Genomic DNA, 21,519 nt, shown 5'->3' on the forward strand with positions numbered 1-21,519 from the left:
GTCTAACATGAATTACAGTGATTGAATTAGCTGTAGGATTATCTAGCCGTCGTTGCAGTACCTCTGTAGCAATAAGCATCATATAGCGCTGTGGTGTTGTCAGCGGTGTCGTTGGCGGTGACGGTGTGGACCCCCGGCTGGCTCCCTCCACACTCGGGGCGAGGCCAGGTCACCGGGTAGCGGACGCTGCCATCAGACAGCCAGCCCGGGGCACAGCTGTCCAGGCCGGCTCTCCAGGCCAGATAAAGCTGCCCCACCGTGGCCAGCTGGCCCCCGAGGGACACGCAGCGGTCTGACGCCGAAGACAGGGACAACCTGCCTGGGACGGAGGAGTGAAACACCTCACCTGGAGGGGGGGGGGGACAGGAGGCAGGGGGTTGTGAAGAAGCAGACTGAGCCTGTGGGATTTCCTTCAAGCAGACACCTGGGTTTAATAACTACTCATGAAGACTTTGAGAGTAGGCCTACACGTAATATTACGTAACGGTCCAGGCGCTTCAAGGATAAGACTGATGACATTTTATATTTTTGTCACCCTGGCTGTGACTCTGAGCTGTAGCACGCTCATTCCTACTAAATGTATAAAAGGCATGACAGGAATGTAAAGTTTCATTTTGTAAAGACATGCTTGCTAGACTACTTTCTAAATCAGCCGGGCACTGTGTTTTTTGCATACATAACTCAAAAAGGACGGTGCGTTCGTAGGAAACCATTTTGAGCCGTGGATTAACACAAATTTGCTGGAATAGTAAATATCTTCAGCAGCAAGATGGTGTTTGTGGGATTGGCCCAAAATAAATCACAGTGCCCATGTTCATGAAGGAGCGTGTCACCCAGTGTAATGGTGTGACTGAATGTGAGCAGCATCAATTCACTGGTGCTTTTTTGTACTTTCTACTGGAATAGAAAAGAATATGGCAGGACTTCGCCTTTAATACTGTAGCAGAGTATGATGCAAACACCAGTGTAAAGCCAAACGCTGTCACAGGTTTTGATGTGTGTTTTTCTGAGTCTGTGTGTGTGTGTGTGTGTGTGTGTGTGTGTGTGTGTGTGTGTGTGTGTGTGCGTGTGCGTGTGCGTACCATCCAGTTCCTTTGCAAAACAGTACACATCAAACAGCTCTTTTGGGTCCCTCTTCCCATAATTCCTCACTCCAGAAGAATACTCCTTGTGTTCATAGCAACCAAGCTCTGGCTGCTGGACAGAATAACTGTGGAGACAACCATGTGGGAGTTAACCTCTTAAGACACGCCCCTATTTTTATGTTTTTTTGCCGAAACCAAAGACGATTTATAAACCCGAAACAACATGTCCAAGTTGTGAGCAGCACAGATCCCACATAGTTTGAGATTCAGAGATGTGCATGGTATCATTGGAAAGGTAACACTCTCAGGATTACTGTTAAAGTGTTTGTGTGATTCTGTGACTTACTGACAAATAGTGCCAAAGCTTAGAATGATGGGGTTGTTTCCCTGCCCAAAGGTTTGCCTACAGAATGACATGGGTACAGACATTCAGGGACCTCTAGGCAGGATATAGACACAATTGGTCTTGGTCTTGAATTAATCGGGTTGGTCTAAGCTTTCTAACAATGTATGACATGAATATATTCTGTATGTTTAAGGGTTGGTGTTTAAAAAATTCGGAAGTAGTTGGTGCTACCTCCCCACTTCCAGCCCGTTCCGTGGGCGGACCAGCGTGTAAGTTTCTTTACACCAATCACTGGAAATAAGTAGCATAAATAAATATCGTGTGGACACTCGTCTGTACAATCATTCTCTCAGCTCAAATAGCCTAGCAAAACGTTTATTTTCATTAAGCCTTTAATGTTAATTCAGAATAAATTCTTATTTTTGTTCCTTTTTAAAGGGCAAGAGATTAGAATAGATTAAAATACAATTAACAGCAGAGAGGCAGCAGGGGTAAAGTGAACATGATCCTGAACCAGATGAGGTGACAAAACAACAGAACTGAATATTAATTGAAACAACAGAGGATCCGAGAGGGGGGGGCACAAATAAAAGAAATGTCTTCATATTAGAGACTCAGCAGGTACATCAAAATATAGAAGTCTTTAGAACTGACCTGAACCAATTAGAAGAAGAATCAATTAGTCTATTGATTATCGAAAAGACAACATATGAGAATATTTACCAAAGCAAGCTAAATGCCCAGAATTCATTAGATTCAGCTTCACAAATGTGAAAATCTTTCCTTAGTCCTATATAGAGTAATCTGGGAAAATGTGAGAGGCATTTTTCAACATATTTCTGATAATTTATTGACCAAACGTTTTATTATTTCTTTTACATCAAGGCTGAGGCTGAACCATTTGGTCAGAAATTGTGTGAAACATCTATCACAATTTCCCGAAGCCCGAGTCAGCGTCTTCAAATGTCTTGTCTGAGCAAATCCTCTCAGTAGGGAGGCTGCTGTGAGAGAATGATTGGCGTTTTTTTTCCCTGATTCATTTTCTTTTCATTATTCAACATCAGTCCTTCATCATCAATCAATCAATCACAGAAAATAGTTAGTTGCAGCCCTGCTTCAAATCAAATAGGTATAAAGGGTGTGATAAGAAGAAGGAGGCTATTGAATCTCTCCTCACCGTACGGTCTGATCCGCCAACCAGCCGGCTGCACAGCTGGCGAAGCCGTCATAGTACGCTGCCCACATCTGGGCCGGCGAGGCAATTTGAGCTGAGTTCTCCAGGCAGGCCCGCTGTGCATCGGCAAAAGAAAGGGAATAACGGGCGGTGGGAGCCTGGTAGTGAAACACCACACCTACAGGGGAGAAGAGGTGTGAAGATAAACTTTTTCAATTCCTTCTATTTGAGAAATACACCAACGCAGCCCAGGTTCCAAATCAATAAATCAGTGGGATGCACTCAATGAACATTTTATCGTGGCCACAAACAGATCAATCTACCCCTATGTGAGTTTCAGCAGAAATTTCACAAATGAACAAACAGAGAAATTATCACTGGTGTTCGGCCCAAACACTTTAATTAAAAGAATTACACAATTACTCGAGTGGAAAGCTAGATAGCAAAGAACAACACAAAGGCAAGAGCAGTGAGCTACATTAAGTCAGTCATTATGATATTGATATAATGAATCAATGTTTTTAATGTTTAATTAAATAAAAAACTATAGAGCAGCCATTATGCATCTTACATTGGCACAACAAGCCTTGAATGTAATAAAACGCAAAAATCGATTAAGTTAGAAGACGGACTTTAAAGCCCTTTGTGTTAACGCTGCTCAGGCTGTCAGCAGCATTTCTACTGAGTTTAAATGTTTCCTTTAGGCAGTCGGGCACCAAACCTCTCTCACAGGGTTAGGCTGCTAGTGGCTGCTGCACTTACCGGAGACCACCAGGGGCACAGTGTCCCTCTCATAGTCGTTACCCATGACAACCTGACAGTGGTAAGTGCCCGAGTCGTTGGTACGGAGACTGGAGATCTCCATGGTAGCATTGAGGGGATTGGCAGCGTATCCTGGCAGCATGACGCGTCCAATGAAAGCCTTATTCACCTTGATTACATCACCTTTGGCAGAGAAAAAATAGGTTTCTTCATGACAAATGTCTGCTGGCATCCTGCAGGTCTTACAGATCAGAACATAACCTTTATGGGAGCCCAGATAAGTGGATGGAGGTAAATATGCATCACCAATTTTTATTTGTTCGGATGACTTTGCCAAAATCATGGAAAAGCTTTTTACTGAGATAACTTCTCTTCAACTCCAGGAGCTGCTTGTTCATAGCTTTGTCATTGTGTTGCTTTGGAAGCCCTCATTCATTGAGATTCATGATTTTTTTTTTTTTTTGGTACCAAAAACAACGTGTGATCACTTTATGGAGTTATAGTAGTTGTGTTTCTAGAGGTCAAATACTCACTCTCTTTTAGCTCAGCTTGGTTTTGGTTTATACTCATTCATGAGGAAACATCTGGTGCTTTAACAGCTTCGTTATGTTCACCAGCAAGTTGCTCATTTCATGCCTTTTTTTGGTGCCAAAACATGATGTTAAAGTTATGAAGCCTTCATAAATATATAAATCCAATCTGGACACAGACTCACGGTACTAAAACTCAATGGAAAACCATCATTTGAATTCAGGACAGCTGCTGCTGTTAAGTTGTGAGGGTGTTTATCAACAGCTGAATCCTTTACATCACATCACATCTTTGTTTTACCTTCAGCCGAAAGCACTGGCTGCTCAGGATGAGCACCCTGTCCTCCCGCCGGGAGCCTGGTCCACCACAGGTGGTGGGGGCGCTGGCTGGAGGAGCTGGTCTGCAGGGTAAAGACACAGGGGAGGACAGCTTTGCCTGCCAGTGTTTGTTGCACTGTAGGATGGATGATCCTACGCATGTTCACTATGGAGGAGGCTTCACCTAAAGAAGAACAAAAGGAGGACAGAACATAATTGGATTACGTTTTTTAATGCGGTGCATTCAGGAAGTATTCAGAGCCCTCTACTTTTTCACATTTTGCCATGTTGCAGCCTTGTGCGGGAACGGTCCATAACAACAAAAAGGAAAACTGAATTTTTATCCAAAAGGAAAAAAAAAACTGAAAAATCACATTTACATAAGTGTTCAGAACCTTTACTCAGTATTTAGCTGAAGCACCTTTCGCAGCGATTACAGCCTGGAGTCCTGTTGGGTATGATGCCTCAAGCTTTGCACACCTGGATTTAGGGATTTTCTGCCATTCTTCTCTGCAGATCCTCTCAAGCTGTGTCAGGGTGAATGGGGACTGAGTTGAATTGGGTTCATGTCAGGGCTCTGGCTGGGCCACTCAAGGACATTAACAGTGTTGTCTCAAAGCCACTCTTGCTGTGTGCTTCAGGTCAGTGTCCTGTTAGAAAAGTGAAGTTTTTGTCCACCCTGAGGTCCTGAGTGCTCTAGATCAGGTTTTCATGAAGGATATCTCTGTACTTTGCTCAGAAACAACCCCACAGCCTGATCCTGCCTCCACCATGTTTCACTTTTGGGATGGTCTGGTTCCCTCCAGACTTGACGCTTGGACCTGAGGCCAAATAGCCCGATCTTTGTGTCTTGTCTGAGAATCCTCTGGGTGCTTTAATGTGTTTTTCACTGAGGACAGGCTTATGGACTCTGCAGACAGGACCTGTGGTGATGGTTGTCTTCTTGGAAGTTTCTCCTTTCTCCACACAGGATCTCAGGAGACCAGAGTGATCGCCTGTCTTACCAAGATCCCTTCTCTACGATTACTCAGTTAAGCTAAGCTGTTCCTCTTGCTCTATAGGGAACCTTCAATACAGCAGAAATGTTTTTGTAGCCTTCCCCTGCTCTGTTTTTTTACCTTTATTTTACCAGGCAGATTGCTTGAGATAAAAAAAAAAATCTCTTTTCCAAGCAAGGCCTGGCTAAGAAGGCAGCAAGCAAGATACAAACTCAACACAACCAAGTCTCTGAGCTCTGTAGGCAGCACCTTCCCCCACCTGATGGCTTTGTTTTGCCCTGAGATACAGTTGTTGTCAGTTGTTAGACCTTATACGGATGATTGCCTTTTCAAATCATGTCCAATCAACTGAAATTACTGAAGTTGGTGTCATATTAAAGGGTCTGAATATTTATTCTCAAGGTGAAATTGCATTTTCTCCCTTTCTAACACATTTATTAAAACTTTCGATGTTCTGTTATCATTCTGAGTGAAGTCTGAAGATGTAAGAAATGACACTGGAACATAATGTCATAATTCACAATGTGAATACTTTCTGTATGTTTGGTGATATTTTTGCTAACAAGGGAAGAGGTAAATGGAGAGAAAAGTGCTGTAAATAATTTCCTGCATTGATGATTCACCATGCGTGAATCTACTTTGTGATTGTGAAAGGGTTCAGCGGATAAACACTGTCTCGAAGAAGTCTGCTGGTTGATTCAGGTGAATGCCACATTGTGGACGAAGCAGACAAGGAGAGAGGAGAATTAGAAGAACTAAAGTTTTGTGAGTGCAGCAGAGGAACACAAACTCATGCACACACCTGTGAGCCTGAGCTGAAAACACACACGCACGCACACACTCAATAGAAACCACAGTGACTCACCACCTTCAACCTAATTATTTAAATTCTTCTCACCATTCACACAAATGACTTCAACTGTCGCTCAGACAAATTCATTTACTGATTTTATGCCAATATGAAGGGGATGTGGCTGTGGGAGTTCAATTCATGCTCCTGCAGATTGATATCAGCAATTCACTCAGTCTGGTTGCCAGGATATACAGGTTCAATGTAACCATGACAACAGGATCACCTACAAAGCCATTATCCCCCAACCAACAATTCTTGGCCCATCTCTTTGTGGCTTCACCCTCTGTGGATGTGTGAATGTGACTGTATAATAACTTCATTCAATTCAATTCAATTGGTTGAAATTGTGTTTTAATTTTTCTTTTCTTTTTTTTTAAACAAAAAAGGTTTTTTGTAAACTTAACTTTTGACCACTTTATGTACATTAGTAATCATCATTAATACATGCTGTTTCTACTCTTAAAGTGAGTGCAGAAACATCATTATAGCTGCTGCGTCTGTCAACATACCAACAAAAGACAGATAACACGACTACAAAAGCTTAATAAGCTTAAAAGAAATTTGTTCAGGGAGTTTTGCTTTTTTTTTTTTCTTGTCCTCTTCATTCAAACTTTTGATGTTAGTTAAATACACCAATTTGTAAAGTACTAATATGAGCATAACAAGAGAACCCATGTGGAAAAGAAAAAAACTAAACAAAGCCTCCTTTGGAGTATCACACATGGTGGAATTGAATCCCCAAAGATATTTCCATCTGCATTTAGATTGGACGGCTTTCACAAGCTGAACCCCCTGAGAGCGCCTTTCTATGCTGAAGAACGTGTCTGCCGCCTTCCCCCCAAATCAGATGTAATCACAGAATCACAAATACCCGGGAAAAGCATAAGAGCCAGAACAAGATGGCAAGCAGTAACAAGAGAGGGAGAGAGAGGGAGTCTAAGAAAGTGAATGGTGGAAATTGAGGGACTCTGGATGATAGGTTTACCCTGCCGGTAGCATGGCGCTGACAGATGGGACAAAAGAAAAACAGCCTGAAAAGAGAAGCAGAGAGCTGGAAGTGACATGAAAGGACAATCTCTGTCATTAACAGATGTCATCTCTTTTCCCTCAGTCAGTCCTCCACCAGAGTCCACTGAGGTGCTCGGATTACAGATAAATTGCAACCTGGGTTTTTATCAATGTCTCTTGAATGCAACTGAATCTGCAATCTGCGAATTAAGCATCTTTATACAAACATTAGGAGTTGCCATGGTATTAATACACATGTTTGATATCTCCTGGTGTTTTGTAGAATATTTAAAGGCAACTTTGTGGGGATCAACCTGGAAATTATTGACTCTGAAGTGAAATAATTCAACATATAAATATTTTAACAGCTTTTGCAGCAGCTTCAGAGGGGTTCAGTGGTTGAGAGAAACAGCAGTTTTCAATTCTGGTTTTTAAATTTAGGAGGTGGGCAGATTGTTTGTTATTTTTACAGTCGGACCTTGGATTGTGCAACAAAAAGAGATAAAACATGATTAGATGTGGATTAAAAACGTTCCCCTATCAGAGCGTAATGACCAGTGAGCTTATGTTTTAATGGTGGAAATGAGAGATGCAGTTCTCCTCTTGAACAGAATCCGGGCTGACCAGCTTCCACCATGCATGCCAATTGCAGGGAAAGTAATTAAGGGGAGCAACTTATCTTTAGTACAAGCCGTCAGCAGGCTGCGTGTGTGACCTCGAACCTGCGATACTATCCACCAGAGGGTTGCAGCTCTGACATTTTTTTGTCTTTTTGTTCCATAATTGTGAATTTTACGCATAGTTGTAATGGAACAGATGGTCCACTAAACTTGCACAAATGGGTTTGGAGGAGTTCCAGCTCAATCCCACCGAGCATGTCTGCAAACATCCTCAGCATGTCAGCTTTCACTTACAACACTCAAATGAGTGCAGACCTGTCTCGTGTAATTACGCCTATGGAAAAATGAATGTGGGAACTCTTTCTCTGTATTCGGGTCCAGCTGCTCCCCCTTTCTTTTATTCCTTCCTCTCATCCTCCTGGTCATCTGTCTTCTTTTCCCTCCCTCTTCTTCTTTCAACTGAACACCTTTGTGTACTGACACACTCTGTTACCGCCTACCGTTGTTCCTTTATATCCAAAAGTGCTGATTAGTTTCTGCGGCACTTGGAAGATGAAGCAGTGGAAGGAGACAAAGACTGGAGGTATAGGAGACAGAGGAACTCACCCAAGCTTAAATAGAGCAGCAGCATCAGAGCGAGGGGGATCTGCCGCCCAGCTGCACGCAGAGTGAGCACCATCCTGGACCTGCAGAGAGAGAGGGGTGAGGGGTGGGGGGCGGACAGAGAAGAGGGCAGTGAGGCCGGATCAAGATGGGAAGCTGCACCAGTAGTAACAGGACATGTATATTTGCTTTTCAATGTTTTATTTTATTGACCCAGTTTGGGCAATCAAACGGGGATCTTACTTAATAAACTGTTTATGGTGCACATCTTTACCTTTAGTTATCATTTCCTCTATCCTTGAAAGCCAATACATTAATACACTTGTGCACGCATCTGTATCCACATGTATTAATATGCATGGTTTCCCCTTGAAGACAAACTCACTGTTACTCCCACTCTCTCTCTCTGTTGTTGGTACAGTTATGCTGAATGGGAGGCAATAGAGCTTCAGATGAAAGTGTAAATGTCGTCTGTTTTTCTGTCAGGTGAACAGACAGTCATTGTCCTGAATACATAAAGGGCTTCCTACTCCTGTGCGTGTGTGTGTGTGTAACCTCCACAGCTGTTTTGACTTACAAAACTCTCTATGAAGCTCATTAGACCGACTCAAATCAGTCCAACTGTGACACAAACAAACCTGTGGGCTGGCTTTCACCTGATGGAAATGAAAAGTATTGTTAGATGTGTCCTTTGCTAACTCAACTCTGTTGGTGATGTTCACACAGACCCAGATACATGTCACTCATCTTAATGAGCTGTCTACCAGCGGAGCAGCTTTCACAACACGAGGTAACATCATCATCTGAAGCCACAGGTGTGAGGGATCAGTGTAAAGAACTGATGCAGACCTTCGCAAACACTCAGAATGGGCAAATGACTCTGTTTATCTCTCATTTATTTATTGTTGCAGTGACTCCCCTGCACTGTGACCTTTAGTCTCTACATATATATTCTACATTATATTCAATCTCTACATATATATTCAGATCAACACTGGCTACTGCAAAATGGCCTTGAACTCTGAGTCACCGAGAAGCAAATCTCATCTAAATAAGGTGATTGAGTAGCACGGTACACAGTATCACACATAGTAACATATAATGTATCATATCCATTTAAATTATTGCATTGGTGTTATAATGACAGAAAACTAACTGCATCTACAAAGACCCAGCCACAGTTCAATGGGGGCAAATTACTCTTTCCAGCCAGGAGGCTAAGAGGCACCACGGTGTGTGAGAGAGGCTGTAAAGTATTGGCACAGCAGTAAGACTAAATGACCTTTGATCCTATTCACCATTGAAGATGAGATGATGCATATGTGAGTGAGTGCATATGAATTATTATCTAAGATACATTACAGACTGTATTTAATGGGAAAAAAATAGTTAAAGGTAGAGTCTGTAGGATTTTCCTAAAAAAACAAAATATAGACTTATACAAAAGAAATCCTGCTTAATCATCACCTATGGGCTTCTACTCATGTGGTGCTGACTGTGTCTCTGTCTTACCCCTAGTGAGTATTTTTCAAAGAGTCTGATCAAATGGTTAATTAATGACACCCTTCATCTGTCCCATTGTTTATCTAAAGAAATCCTTACATGTTGTTGTCATTGATGCTAAAATCAAGGTTAAGTTGATCTAAGTGAAGCCTAAGTTATAGATGACAAAGACAACATAATATATGTGTGATGTCTACTGTTTCTATAAATTGGGATGAAATTATGGAAATTGTCTGGAAATAGGAAAAATCCGGTGAATCAGAGAAAACAACACTGTCACTACTTTAGTTTGTGACTGCCTGTGTTTTTGGAAACATCTATCTGTTGTCACATTTTCCAGAATTTGTCAGGCCTTGCTTCTTGAGAAAATGGTTTGGTTTGTGTGTGACTGCAGGGTAACTTCTGCCTGCTGAATTCAATCTTGTATTTTACAACCCCCAAAAATCCAAAATTATATACAAAACTGTGACAGAAAAAATACATTCATTTTCTACAGGAAGAGTCTTGTCTTTAATGCACCTTTAACTGCACATTTCTGTGCCCTGTGGGTGGAAAGCAGAGCACCTGGTGATAACCCACGCAGACATAGAGACATACAAACTCCACGCAGACACTGTAACAAATTACAGCCTCCAAAATGACTATTAAAATAAATCAACACCTCTCTCAATAAAATATTCAATAAAAACTGAACATTATAATCTTCATAAAAGGAGGATTTATTGCTGGCTTGCTGTATTATACTGCATTAGTATTACCTAGGTGTATCTGTGTAATAATTTGGCATGTGAGTGTGGATTAATTTAATCAAGGCGTGTCATAGCAACCTTTCCCCCAAAGCAACAGAATCTTAATTTTTACTGAGGAACTTGATATGGATTTAATAATTATACTAGTGCAGTTCAGAAACGGGACTAGAAAATATATTTCTGCATCAGCAAACAAAGTATTTAGAATGATTTCCAGATTGTTAACAACAGTAATTTAGATTTAAGCAATTTTCCTAATCATACATGGCTGTTAAAAGAAACAGCAATTATGCAACAGATGAATAAAATATTAGATGATACAGGCTGTTGCTGTAACAGCCGCGATGCATTAATTATTTGTTCCACCTGTTAATAATCCTAAAATATCAGACTTTGATGAAGATGAAAAGTAAATCTAAAAGACTTCACAGTTGACACTGCACTTCCTAACGCCCACCCACGAGAATATAGCTAGATTACATTTATCTGGCAGATGCTTTTGTTTACAGCAATTTACATGAATCATCAAGGACCTACTCTACTACCTGAGCTCCAGATGTCCATATTAATACAAATAATGGCTTCCAACAAAGATCATGCACTTGGCTGAAACAAACAATCACATTTTGTAAAGTCTGATTAAGAAAACTGGATTGAATCTTCTACAACATCCGAATGGTCACTCTCCAATGTAAAGCTAAAACAGGATTAACTTTCAGTTTACTGCAGTGAGAAAGTGATTGTGGTGCATTCCTACAGCACAACATAGAGGAAATCCTACCACACATCAGAAATGAGCTGCTGTCTTTGCCAGAGGATTTGGCTTGGGGCCCGAAGCTTCTCAGCTCAATGGAGAGCCGACAGAGACAGAGCTTTATTGCCCCGTACTGGTATGAAATGGAGATGAAGAGAAGTATGCTGTTTGAAGTAAACACTGCTTTGTTTCCTACAGTAATGCTGATTTCAAGGGGAGTTAAGCAACTTCAACAACTCTAAATTATTCAATTGTGGACAAAATATTGGTTCTTTGTACTTTCCTGACTTCACAGGCATTACTGAGGCTTTGCTAGAAGGCCGTCCAAAGAATCCGAAATAATCTGAGCACAAATCGGCCCATGTTTAGACAGTCAGGATTTCAGTTACATAAAGTAAATAATTAATCCAAGAAAGCAAATGGCCTCTTTGCATTCACCAAGGTAACAGCAACTCATGCCAACAGCATCCCCAACGCTCAGAAAGAAGATTATGCAACACCAACTCAACCCTTTATAAATTACAGGAATAATGGTAGCTCTCTTCCCATGTGAAAGCTCAGTAAAACCTTCAACCAAATAAAAGTGGAGCATTTGATGCAAAGCAAAAAAAGCATTCCTCTCCGACAGTGAAGCACTTAGTGACACCTGCCAAACAATACTGTCATCAAACAACAATTTGTTGTGTGATTTTTTAATAGTGCACGACCAAGTTCTTCTTGGATGTTTTGCAAAAGGGGGATCTGGGTGAGGGTGAAACCCCACTGCGCCACACACTTTGAGGCGTCTCACCATAAAGGTGGGTCAGGACCTTGTGATGGGCTGTGACAGATTGAGGTTGAGCAGTTGGACTCTTTGCATGTTGAATGCCTGCAGTATTGGGTGAGCTAGCTGGGTGGGTGACAAGAGATTTCTAAAGGTTTGGAGAGGGTCGTGACACAGAGGGCTTTGCCCAGTCTTGCAGGCAGAGCGCATTAGAGAGCGCTGTATCTGTGTGCCTGGGACTGGCAGCGGCCCAACAGCCACTATCCACAGCAACAGAATTCAAAGTTCAGCCTATGGACATCTCTATGGATGCTATACAACATCCATAGAGTAAACTGTGTTCCTATAGACAGCAGCCATTCAAGGTTTTACCAGAGGGGATTTACAACATACAGTGCAAGGGCCCTCTAGCCGCACCAGCCGCATACTAACCAGTGGCACCTTTTGTTAAGGACGAGACATCAGATGTTGTGAACGTCTCCCTCTAAATCGCCCCCTCTTCACTTTCACAGGCACAGTTGTGTCTTGAGCCAGAAGTCTCTAAAATGCTTCAGTGGACTTCAATGTGAATGTCCATCCGACACATTTTCACGATGTCGTCTGAATGGGACGCATTCTCGGCTCATTGTGAGAGCCAGCGGAGTGACAGAGATCCAAAGAGAGCAAACAGATGAGACTGGCAGACCTACATTAGGGTTCAGCACTAAGCTGTCAATCTGGTGAAGCAGGAGACCAACCGACCTCATGATCATCGTGACGCAGGAAAGACGGGCCCCTCGGACTCAAATCCCTCCAGTTCGGAGGTTGGTGGGAAAATTGCTTGAAGAAAAAGCATGAAAAGTGTGCAACATGTCAAGTCAGCTGCTGTCATGGTTGTGAGCACAGCATGACAGCTTTTTTCTTATAATGCCACCATGCAGTACTGGGGGTATGTATATTCTAAGGTTCACTTAATCAGGTCAGGTTAGGCCCCATGCTAATTGATGACACAAGCACAAATACATAAGCACAAGTTCAGCCACTATAAAGTTGCAAATTAAACCCTGAGTCAAAGCAGAAAGTTTCTTTTTACAGACTAACTTCTTATTAACAGTTAACATCTGCATTTTTTTTTCTGCATCGACAACTGTTGCTGTTTTGTTTTTTTTATTCTGCTCATGTTCTAGCTAGTTAGTTATTGGTTAGGTGAAAATCTGTCTCCAGATGTCTTTTTAATGATGTTTTACACAGGAAAAGTCCTAAATTTGCATATGTTGGCTACAGCACATAGCACCCCAATGAGGTGTTTCATGCAAATGACAACAGTGGGTTTTACCCTGAAGAGATACCTACTGCTTTTGGTGTGTACTTCATGCACAGAAAGCAATATAATACAATACATGTACATCAGAAAAGCATAATGTATCCTTCTTAAATGTTATTTGACATAAAAAAAAATACCTCAGCTATTTACTATGGATAAGCATAGCTGGAAAGCAACAACAACAGACAGAGATGTATGTTTTATTGATCATATTGTCTCACTTCATATGAAATGATTTGAGAAGGGGGACCTATGAATGAGTTTTGGAAATGTAACAAGTCTGGCTGAGTTACTGACATGTAAACTTTCCCACACAGAGATCAGAGTAGCACGGGTCTAAACTTTGAACAGATCAGAGTCGATCAGTCCTGAGCAAGCTTTGTTGCAATGCCGGCAGTAACCCTACAAAATAAGAGTCTTCGATTTACCAGTAGTGCAGAACTTACTCTGCTGCTACTATTTTTAACATTTACAGCTTCAGCAGATATGTTCACTGTTGAACTTGCTTGCAGCTTTTTATCATTTTGGCTTTGAAAAGGCTAAATCTAGGGTTTTAATTGCAATGTGCAATAATTTTACTTTAATTTTCTATCTGCCATGTGACAAAATATTGTTGAAATTAATTTCTAATCACTTTTTTTTAATATAATGATAGACATCTTTGGCCAACAGCCTGATGATAAGAAGAAGCAGAAAATACATGATGTTTTAGGAGGAGAGGCTTCAGGACAAAACACAACATCTGTTCTATTAGCCTTGAGAACTGGAGCACAGTGGGTTTTACAGTAAGGGGTTAAACTGCCAGTCTTGTTTCCCGTTACTGGGACCTGACAGGACAGGAGTAGGTAATTCCTCTCCTACCCTTTTTCTTTAATCATGTCACACAAAACTATTACCTCTAGAGAGAGAGTGGCAGCGCGAACAGCAGAAAAACAGCTCCAGATGAGTGACAGACAAAGTGGTGAGCTGGGAGAAAAATAGGATGAAGGAAGAGGAATGAAAGGAAGGTCATTTTATCAACGTCTTGACAATAATACACTGGTGCTATGAAAGCTCCTCAGAAAAGCTGTGTTGGAGGCTCTATAATTCCTCTTAATTTGTTGTTTACGAGGAAAAGGCTGCAGCCAGTGCATCCTGAATAGATGTGTGGTTGAAATTTGAGCTTCTGCTTACACAGAGACAATTCCCTTTAATGAATTGTAGGACGGGGGGAAAAAAAATACATGTTGCAGTCGTGATGTGGCGCCATAAAAAAGACATAAAACCAGCGTGCATGAACATTAATTGCTCAAGAAATTAAAAATAGAAAAAAGGGGGTACTGCGGAGGGACAGTGAACTGAGCAGAATCAGATATTAACTTCCTGCACATAAACACACAGATAGCCTTTGTGTTGAGTGTGCCTGTGTGGTGGCTAATCACACTCAAAGCAGCTAATGACTCATGCAGTTCTGGCCTGGGCTTCAGATTGCGAGGGGACTTTGGAGAGCTGCTGGTCCCTCCGATTCAAGATTACACACTCCATCCTCTCACACTGAAACCATTGATCCCACTGGGCACGAGCACAGGGGTTACTTAAACCGGCTCGATAACACGCTTGGGGGCCAAGTTAAAATTTGGCAGGCTGAGTGTGTGCAGTAAAGCACAGAGGGGAGGCAATGTAGATCACTCTGAAGGACCCTTGATTGACAAGTATGGCAAGACAGGGACAAAGAGGAGTTTATGGATACTGTAACTGGGTGTTACAACTTTCTTGTTCTTGTTTGGGAAGTATACTGATGTTTCATATACTGTAGTATCACCAATGATTCTTTCATATCTGAGAGAGACTGACAGCTCCTCTAACATTCATTTCTTTACGACCTTCCTGTAGAGCTGTTAATATGCTGTGGAGCTCCACTCAAACAGACCTGCAGCAGATGATCTCAGATATGTTCATTTTCTCTCTCCACCTCTTCATCCTCACTCTCTTTCTGCCACTGCCATATGCGTATTCCTGGGTGCATTTATGAGAGGTGTTTGACAACGTGGGATACAGTGCATGCTATAACCAACTGTGAATTTGACAAAAAAATTAATTTAAATGCATTTGAATAACACATGAGGGAGCCCGGCTATCTATGTGCGTGCACATTAATGTGTGAGAGCAGAGTATTATAATGTAGCTTTTAGAGGAAATGGAGAGCAGACAGCAGCCTCCATGGAATCATCTCTCGTTTCTGTGATGCATTAGAAAGGATGAAATCACACCAATCAAGATTTCATTTGTGACCAGTGAACCTTTTACCTAAAATGTTGTATTTAACTTAAAGAGTCTGTAAATAATGAATAAAAGCTTTAAAAAAAAAAAAAAACTGACAAAACGTTTAAATAAATATTCAGGGTAAGTTGGAATTCTGAATCCTGTAGAGCTGTTATGAAAAACTAAATTGTGATATTGTATTTATGACTCTTGATTTTGACTTGTGTGATCATTTTGACTAAAATTCACAATTGATTGATGTACTGATTACTGTTACGTTACATGTATATGTTTTCCTTTGTCTGGCAGAAAAGAAGCTTTCATAGACTGAAAGCCTCAGGTGAAGTGTATCTGAACAGCACCAACAAAATACGCTCATAAATCCCATCTGACATGGTTTAATTAGTCTTTTTGGCCACATGGAGGCAGTGTGACACGCTGTATACGCAACATTGTTATATAAACCTTTAAAATAGCTCCATCTTTGGTCTCTATCAATTCCTGAAGGAAATATCTGGCTCTTTAGTTGGAAAATGCTTCAATATGTTTTTTTGCTAGTTAGTTAGCTGCCGAATTTAAAATGGTATAATGACTTTGCCACATTTAACTAGAAGTAATTTTTTATGAAGTGCGAATATATCATGAATCACATTTTACCATATTTACATAAATGTTTAAAATAAATGTTAAATCTAACTGTTAAATGTTAAACGTGTTGGTAAAACCCTAACAGGCCTATCCAAAGTCATACAACGAGTCAGCAGAGGTATCAAAATAAAAGCTTCAAAGCAATGACAATATTGGCTATAGATTATCACAAGTTTTTTTTTTGTTTTTTTTTACTTCTTTGTTTCTAAATGAGAATATGAGCATTTGCATTCATAATATACAGACAACTGATCCAAATAACATCTTTTTGTGACATTTGTTCCCTGTTTCCAGCATCATAAAGACTCATTATCCAGTTGGTCACTGTGCAGCATGATTTTAATAGAAAAAAGACATTATCTTTGCAAACCTTTGGCTAACTGCCACTGTTACTACTAAAATAATTCTTTACACGTCCCCATAACTAATTGCTAACTGTAGCTGTTCATAATTCATTATTTTTTCAGTAAAAGCTTTTTAAAAAAGTTAAAAAAAAATTAGTGAAAACCAAAACAATGTGCTGAATAAGGCTAATGGGTGATAATTATTGGTGGGTGTCAACACTGTAGATTAGTCCTTAATCACATTACATGTAATTCATTGTGAATCAGAGTAGATTTAAAGAATAAGGGCCATTTAAACTATGAGGTTCAGACATATTGGGTTTGTTAAGTTAAGAGCAATATGGAGAGGGATAATGATGTTAAAGGGCCACTACACCAGCTGTGTCTAAAAGAAACCAGAGGTCAAAGGTGAAGGTTCGGAGGTTGGCTCTTGGTAACAAAGCCAATCAAGGACCAGGTGCGTGAGATGCAGCTATCATCCTGAGTATATTAGATCTACAGCTCCAATACACTCACACTGTTTGTCTTGGATCACAGGAGCTGCCATAAGGCCGTGTTTCCATCCAAGAGCTCCTAGTCTTTAATGCTGTGCTGTGGACAATGAACTAGGTATACTAGCAGAGAATAAAGAGAGAGAGAGAGAGAGAGAGAGAGAGAGAGAGAGAGAGAGAGAGAGAGAGAGAGAGAGAGAGAGAGAGCTCTGTCCTTCAAGTGTTTTATCACCAGTGCCAATGTCCAGAGAGACAGAAGCCGTCGCCTCATTCTCCCATCAGCAGTTAACAATAACAGGAGATAACAGCTGAGAGGACATATTTCAAAAGGGAGAAAAGGCACATAAAAAGGAGCTAACTATATCTTTGAGGGTGACTAATCATTAAACTCTTTACTACACTGCATAGGCTGATCAAACTTTGGTGCTGCCTTTAAGAGCGTCTTCTTATCCAACTGTAAAGCCAAACATTTGTCTTGCACCAGTCACAATGTTATAGAGGAGAGCCCCCCTGGTCAAAGACAAAGAGAGGGACCTTTCTCTCTTTGTGTGGGTGAGCTGTTCAGCTGTGGTCTCATCTACGCTGGTAGTGATTGGCCTGGTGGGCTGCTTTAGTCCCTCCCAGGCTAAAGACTGAAGTTGATTGATGGATTGGTTTGTCCAATCCCTTTTGGGGTTTGGTGGCTGAGGGAATCGCTCAACGAGAGGGTTTCAATATTCCAAGGGGAGAGGGAGACAGAGTTCGACATCACGTCCAAAGCTCAAAACGCAAACTGTTCAATGCTCTTTTTCTATTTGACAAAACGTTCTTGGTCGGATCATTCAGCTCTGAGATTTGGGAGCTGTCCAGTGCTGAAAACGTGGACTGTGTTTTGCTCCAGTCACTGTGTGAAGTCATTGTTAGTCTTAAGCTTATTCCCCTTCTGGCTGTAAACAGACCACAAAGTTCAAAGAGATCATAAAAGTCTCTCTTTAGTTCCCAGTCTAGTTCATAGTTGGATCTGCTCCTCATGAATTACAGCTACTGCAACAGAAGAGTCTCACACACTCTGTGCATTGTACAACACAACCCATCAAATCTAAACAAAATCAACACATTTCCAGGGCAACATAACCATAAAGAAACAAGCCTGTGGCTCTCAGAGGTAAAGCTGATTTTGATCATACCAACGTCTCTGTAAGCAAGTGCTGGTGCTGATTTGCATTTATATAGTGTCATTCTGTTAGCTATTAACACTCTATAAGGGGGGAATACACTCCATAATTACCTAAGTGACATATTAGAATGGGCACTTTCATACCATAGAGAATAATATCACACGCTGGCTGAGAGTTACCTTACTACCACTGAAAATACACCATCAGCAGCTAGGCTCTACAAATGCATTCATATCAGGAAGCTGGAGGGAGAAAACAGCACATTTATGACCAGCAGGGCCAAACTGTCTCCTTTGATTCATTTCATTCTGCAAATCCAGCTATTACATTTTAGGGCTGCCACTGATGGTTATTCTTATGATTGATTAATCTACAAATTAGTCTATAAAATGTCAGAAAATTGCTGAAAATGGTGAAAAATGCTGAGCACAGTTTCCCAAAGCCGCAGTAATGTCCTAAAAACCCAAATATATTCAACTAACAATGTTATGACAGAGAAAGACAGAAAATCTTCACATTTGAGAGGCAGACAGCAAATGGTCGGCTTTTTTTTGCTTGAAAAACAACTCTCATGATTGATCGATTATCAAAACAGTTGCTGATTAATCGACACCCAGTTGAATAATTGACTAATCCTTTCTGGTCCGGTCTTAATAATTTATGTTTCGACAGATTACTGTTGTATACAATGTTAGAAATCAAAAACCAGCCTTGGTTTTGTCCACCCAGGGCTATAGAGATTCAGTTTACTGTTATATCAGACAAACAAAAGCAGCATGCTCATGTTTCAGGGGTTGTTTGGCAACTGAAAATAGCTGCCAATCACTTTTTGTCAATTGATTAATTGATTAATTGACCGGTCTTTGCAGCTCTACAGTATTCCAATCTGTTTAAAAGGCACCTCATATGACTCTTTTTCCATCTTCCACTGATGCAAAGTGACTCCTCGAATTGCAGACGGCTCACAGCCAGACATGATAAACAATACTGAGGCTGACTGAGTGCAAAGTGTGCAGCAACAGACAGCGAGGCAGCTGAACTGAGCTTGTACACTATTTTAGAATCAGACTCCTCTGTTCCTCGCAGCACCGCTGTCTGATCCCTCCGCTCGTATAAGTGCAGCCATCTACGTACACAGAAGAAGACACACAAACACACGCGACCACTGTACATTCATGCCGGGACACATGGATGCCCACAACACGGCCCTTTCAAACCACACACATACACAAACACAAACACAAACACACACACACACATCCGGACAGAATGAAAAATGCATGCTGTAAACTTTCAGCTGGGTCTCTTAGCCTCATTCCTCACCATTCTCCTCTCTCCTCCTCCCACAGGCACTCTGCTCCTCTGTTATCTCTCACACACATACGTTCCCTCTTTCCTCAACTCTAACGTGGCATTGCCTAGTTAACCTCGTCCTGCTTTATGGCACTGACACACAGCTGGTAGTGGGCGCACTAACAAGGCCAGAGAAGAAAAGACTTGAACTCCTCCAGACTGGAGCAGTGAATAGAAAGAGAATGGGCTTTATTGGGCTGCGGGGGCTCTCATATTCTCAGACAATACAGCTCATTTGTCAAGGTGACCCAAACTGTTCTCCTCCTTCACTGTGATTTGTACATGCCAGTGTTTGTTTACAGAGCAGGCAGTCATCAATATAACACCCTGAAAGATCTGTTCACCGGCTTGGCACCAGGCAATCACTCATTTTACCTTCATTAGGTCACTTTTTTCCCCCTGCCATTGCAAAACGACCAAAGCAAAGTTAGTGTGGAGCAGCCTGCACACACAGCGATCACTGATCATCCAGTCTCTATGCATTACAGTACACCTTTAATGTCATTTCCAGGTGACAGCTCTGGAGGTGAATATAAGATCTTATTTTGGCAGTTGTTCAACACATGTTGTTTGCTCACCAAAGCACTCTGATTTACATAATAGATTTCACCAACACCTGTTCAAGTGTTCAGATCTGCTTCCACAATTGCATCACTCGACAGACGGCACCCTCCCCCCTTTGATTTCTTTCAATTTTGGCATCTGTATAGGAAGGTTTGGGAGAGCTGTGCGTATGTGAACCAAAGCACAAAGTTCCTGTGATATGAAGACAAGATCTCCTGAGATGTAAAGGACACACTAACAAGGTTACTTGGCGAGTTGATGATTTATGCATGCCCCTACATGGCTCGTAAATATAGACCAATATTAAAAGCTTTGACCAGTAAATAATTAAAGATATCCCAAATGGGCGCGATTTGTGTGAAGCTAAGGCGACGATCATGCGATGGGAAAAGCACTGATTGGCCCACATGAAACACTTATTACTTACACTTATTGCATATGCATATATTTTATATTGCATGGACGGGCAATGTGAATAGCACTCTACAATTTGACTTGCTCTGTTTGAGCTCCAGTTTAACCAAAAGTGCGTTTTCATATGGAGAGCGAGAAACTGAGACACTTAAAACCGTGTTCCAGCAGCTGAGCGGTCTCAAGAGTCTCCTGCCACCCGGCGACTTGTGATATGACACACTGACCAAATGATTGGTTTCTTAAAACATGCATAAGAAGCCAGATCTCCCCCCTTTGCTTTCACTCTTACCTTGACAAAACGAGGTGCGTCTTAATGGTGCAATCCCCTGGAATGTGGGCGAAAGCCTTGCGCCTCAGTGCAGGTGCTCTCCAAAGCTCCCAGAGGGTGCAGAGACGGCGAGCGACGAAACCAGGGTGAAACAGCACTTTGCAGAGGCAGAAGATAGAGACCAGGGCGAGCGTGAGCACGAGCGCTCTGCGTCTTGGAGTTGACACTCCGTCTTCAGCGTTATCCACTCCTCACTGAAGCAGCAGCAGCAGCAGCATTAATGCGCCGTTCATCCTCGCACGCTGAAATGTGTCGGGGAAAGGATGCACACGCATGCACGTGCGCGCAGATATATATATATTCACGCACACACACATACATACACACACACGCACAGCAAGGTGCTGCCTCCGTCCCCCTCCTCGCCGGCAGCAACGCTGAGGGGAGAGAAGCAGAATCAGTTTGAACAAAGAGGCAAGCGGTGACAGGCAGACGGCTCCAGCGCCCCTATTCAAAGAGAGAGAGGGGGAGTGGGAGGGAGGGAGGGTGGGGGAAGGTTGTGGGGTGAAAGAGAGAGAGAGAGAGAGAGAGAGAGAGAGAGAGAGAGAGAGAGATAGGGGCGGGGGTGTACTTTATATGACCATAATCCTACATAAACCTCAAAGGTTGA

The 21,519-nt window shown here is 41.7% G+C and overlaps 1 protein-coding gene across 1 annotated transcript in view; it reads right to left on the reverse strand.

Annotated features, from left to right (window-relative positions):
- Nucleotides 1-21,308, reverse strand: part of LOC146971274 (neurocan core protein-like) — a 45,284-nt gene extending 23,976 nt beyond the window's left edge. The window contains exons 1-7 of the mRNA XM_085805735.1: nucleotides 20,871-21,308; nucleotides 8,301-8,380; nucleotides 4,199-4,399; nucleotides 3,368-3,550; nucleotides 2,609-2,783; nucleotides 1,083-1,210; nucleotides 62-346 (exon numbers count right to left, since the gene is read on the reverse strand). Coding sequence (XP_085661861.1) covers nucleotides 62-346; nucleotides 1,083-1,210; nucleotides 2,609-2,783; nucleotides 3,368-3,550; nucleotides 4,199-4,399; nucleotides 8,301-8,373 — 1,045 coding nt within the window. The 5' untranslated portion in view covers nucleotides 8,374-8,380; nucleotides 20,871-21,308. The remainder of the gene's footprint in view (nucleotides 1-61; nucleotides 347-1,082; nucleotides 1,211-2,608; nucleotides 2,784-3,367; nucleotides 3,551-4,198; nucleotides 4,400-8,300; nucleotides 8,381-20,870) is intronic.
- Between the last annotated feature and the right edge of the window lie 211 nt (nucleotides 21,309-21,519).

This window comes from Trachurus japonicus, chromosome 17 (genome assembly GCF_045865225.1).
Source record: "Trachurus japonicus isolate A0001 chromosome 17, Traja_1.0".
NCBI classification, from domain to species: domain Eukaryota; kingdom Metazoa; phylum Chordata; class Actinopteri; order Carangiformes; family Carangidae; genus Trachurus; species Trachurus japonicus.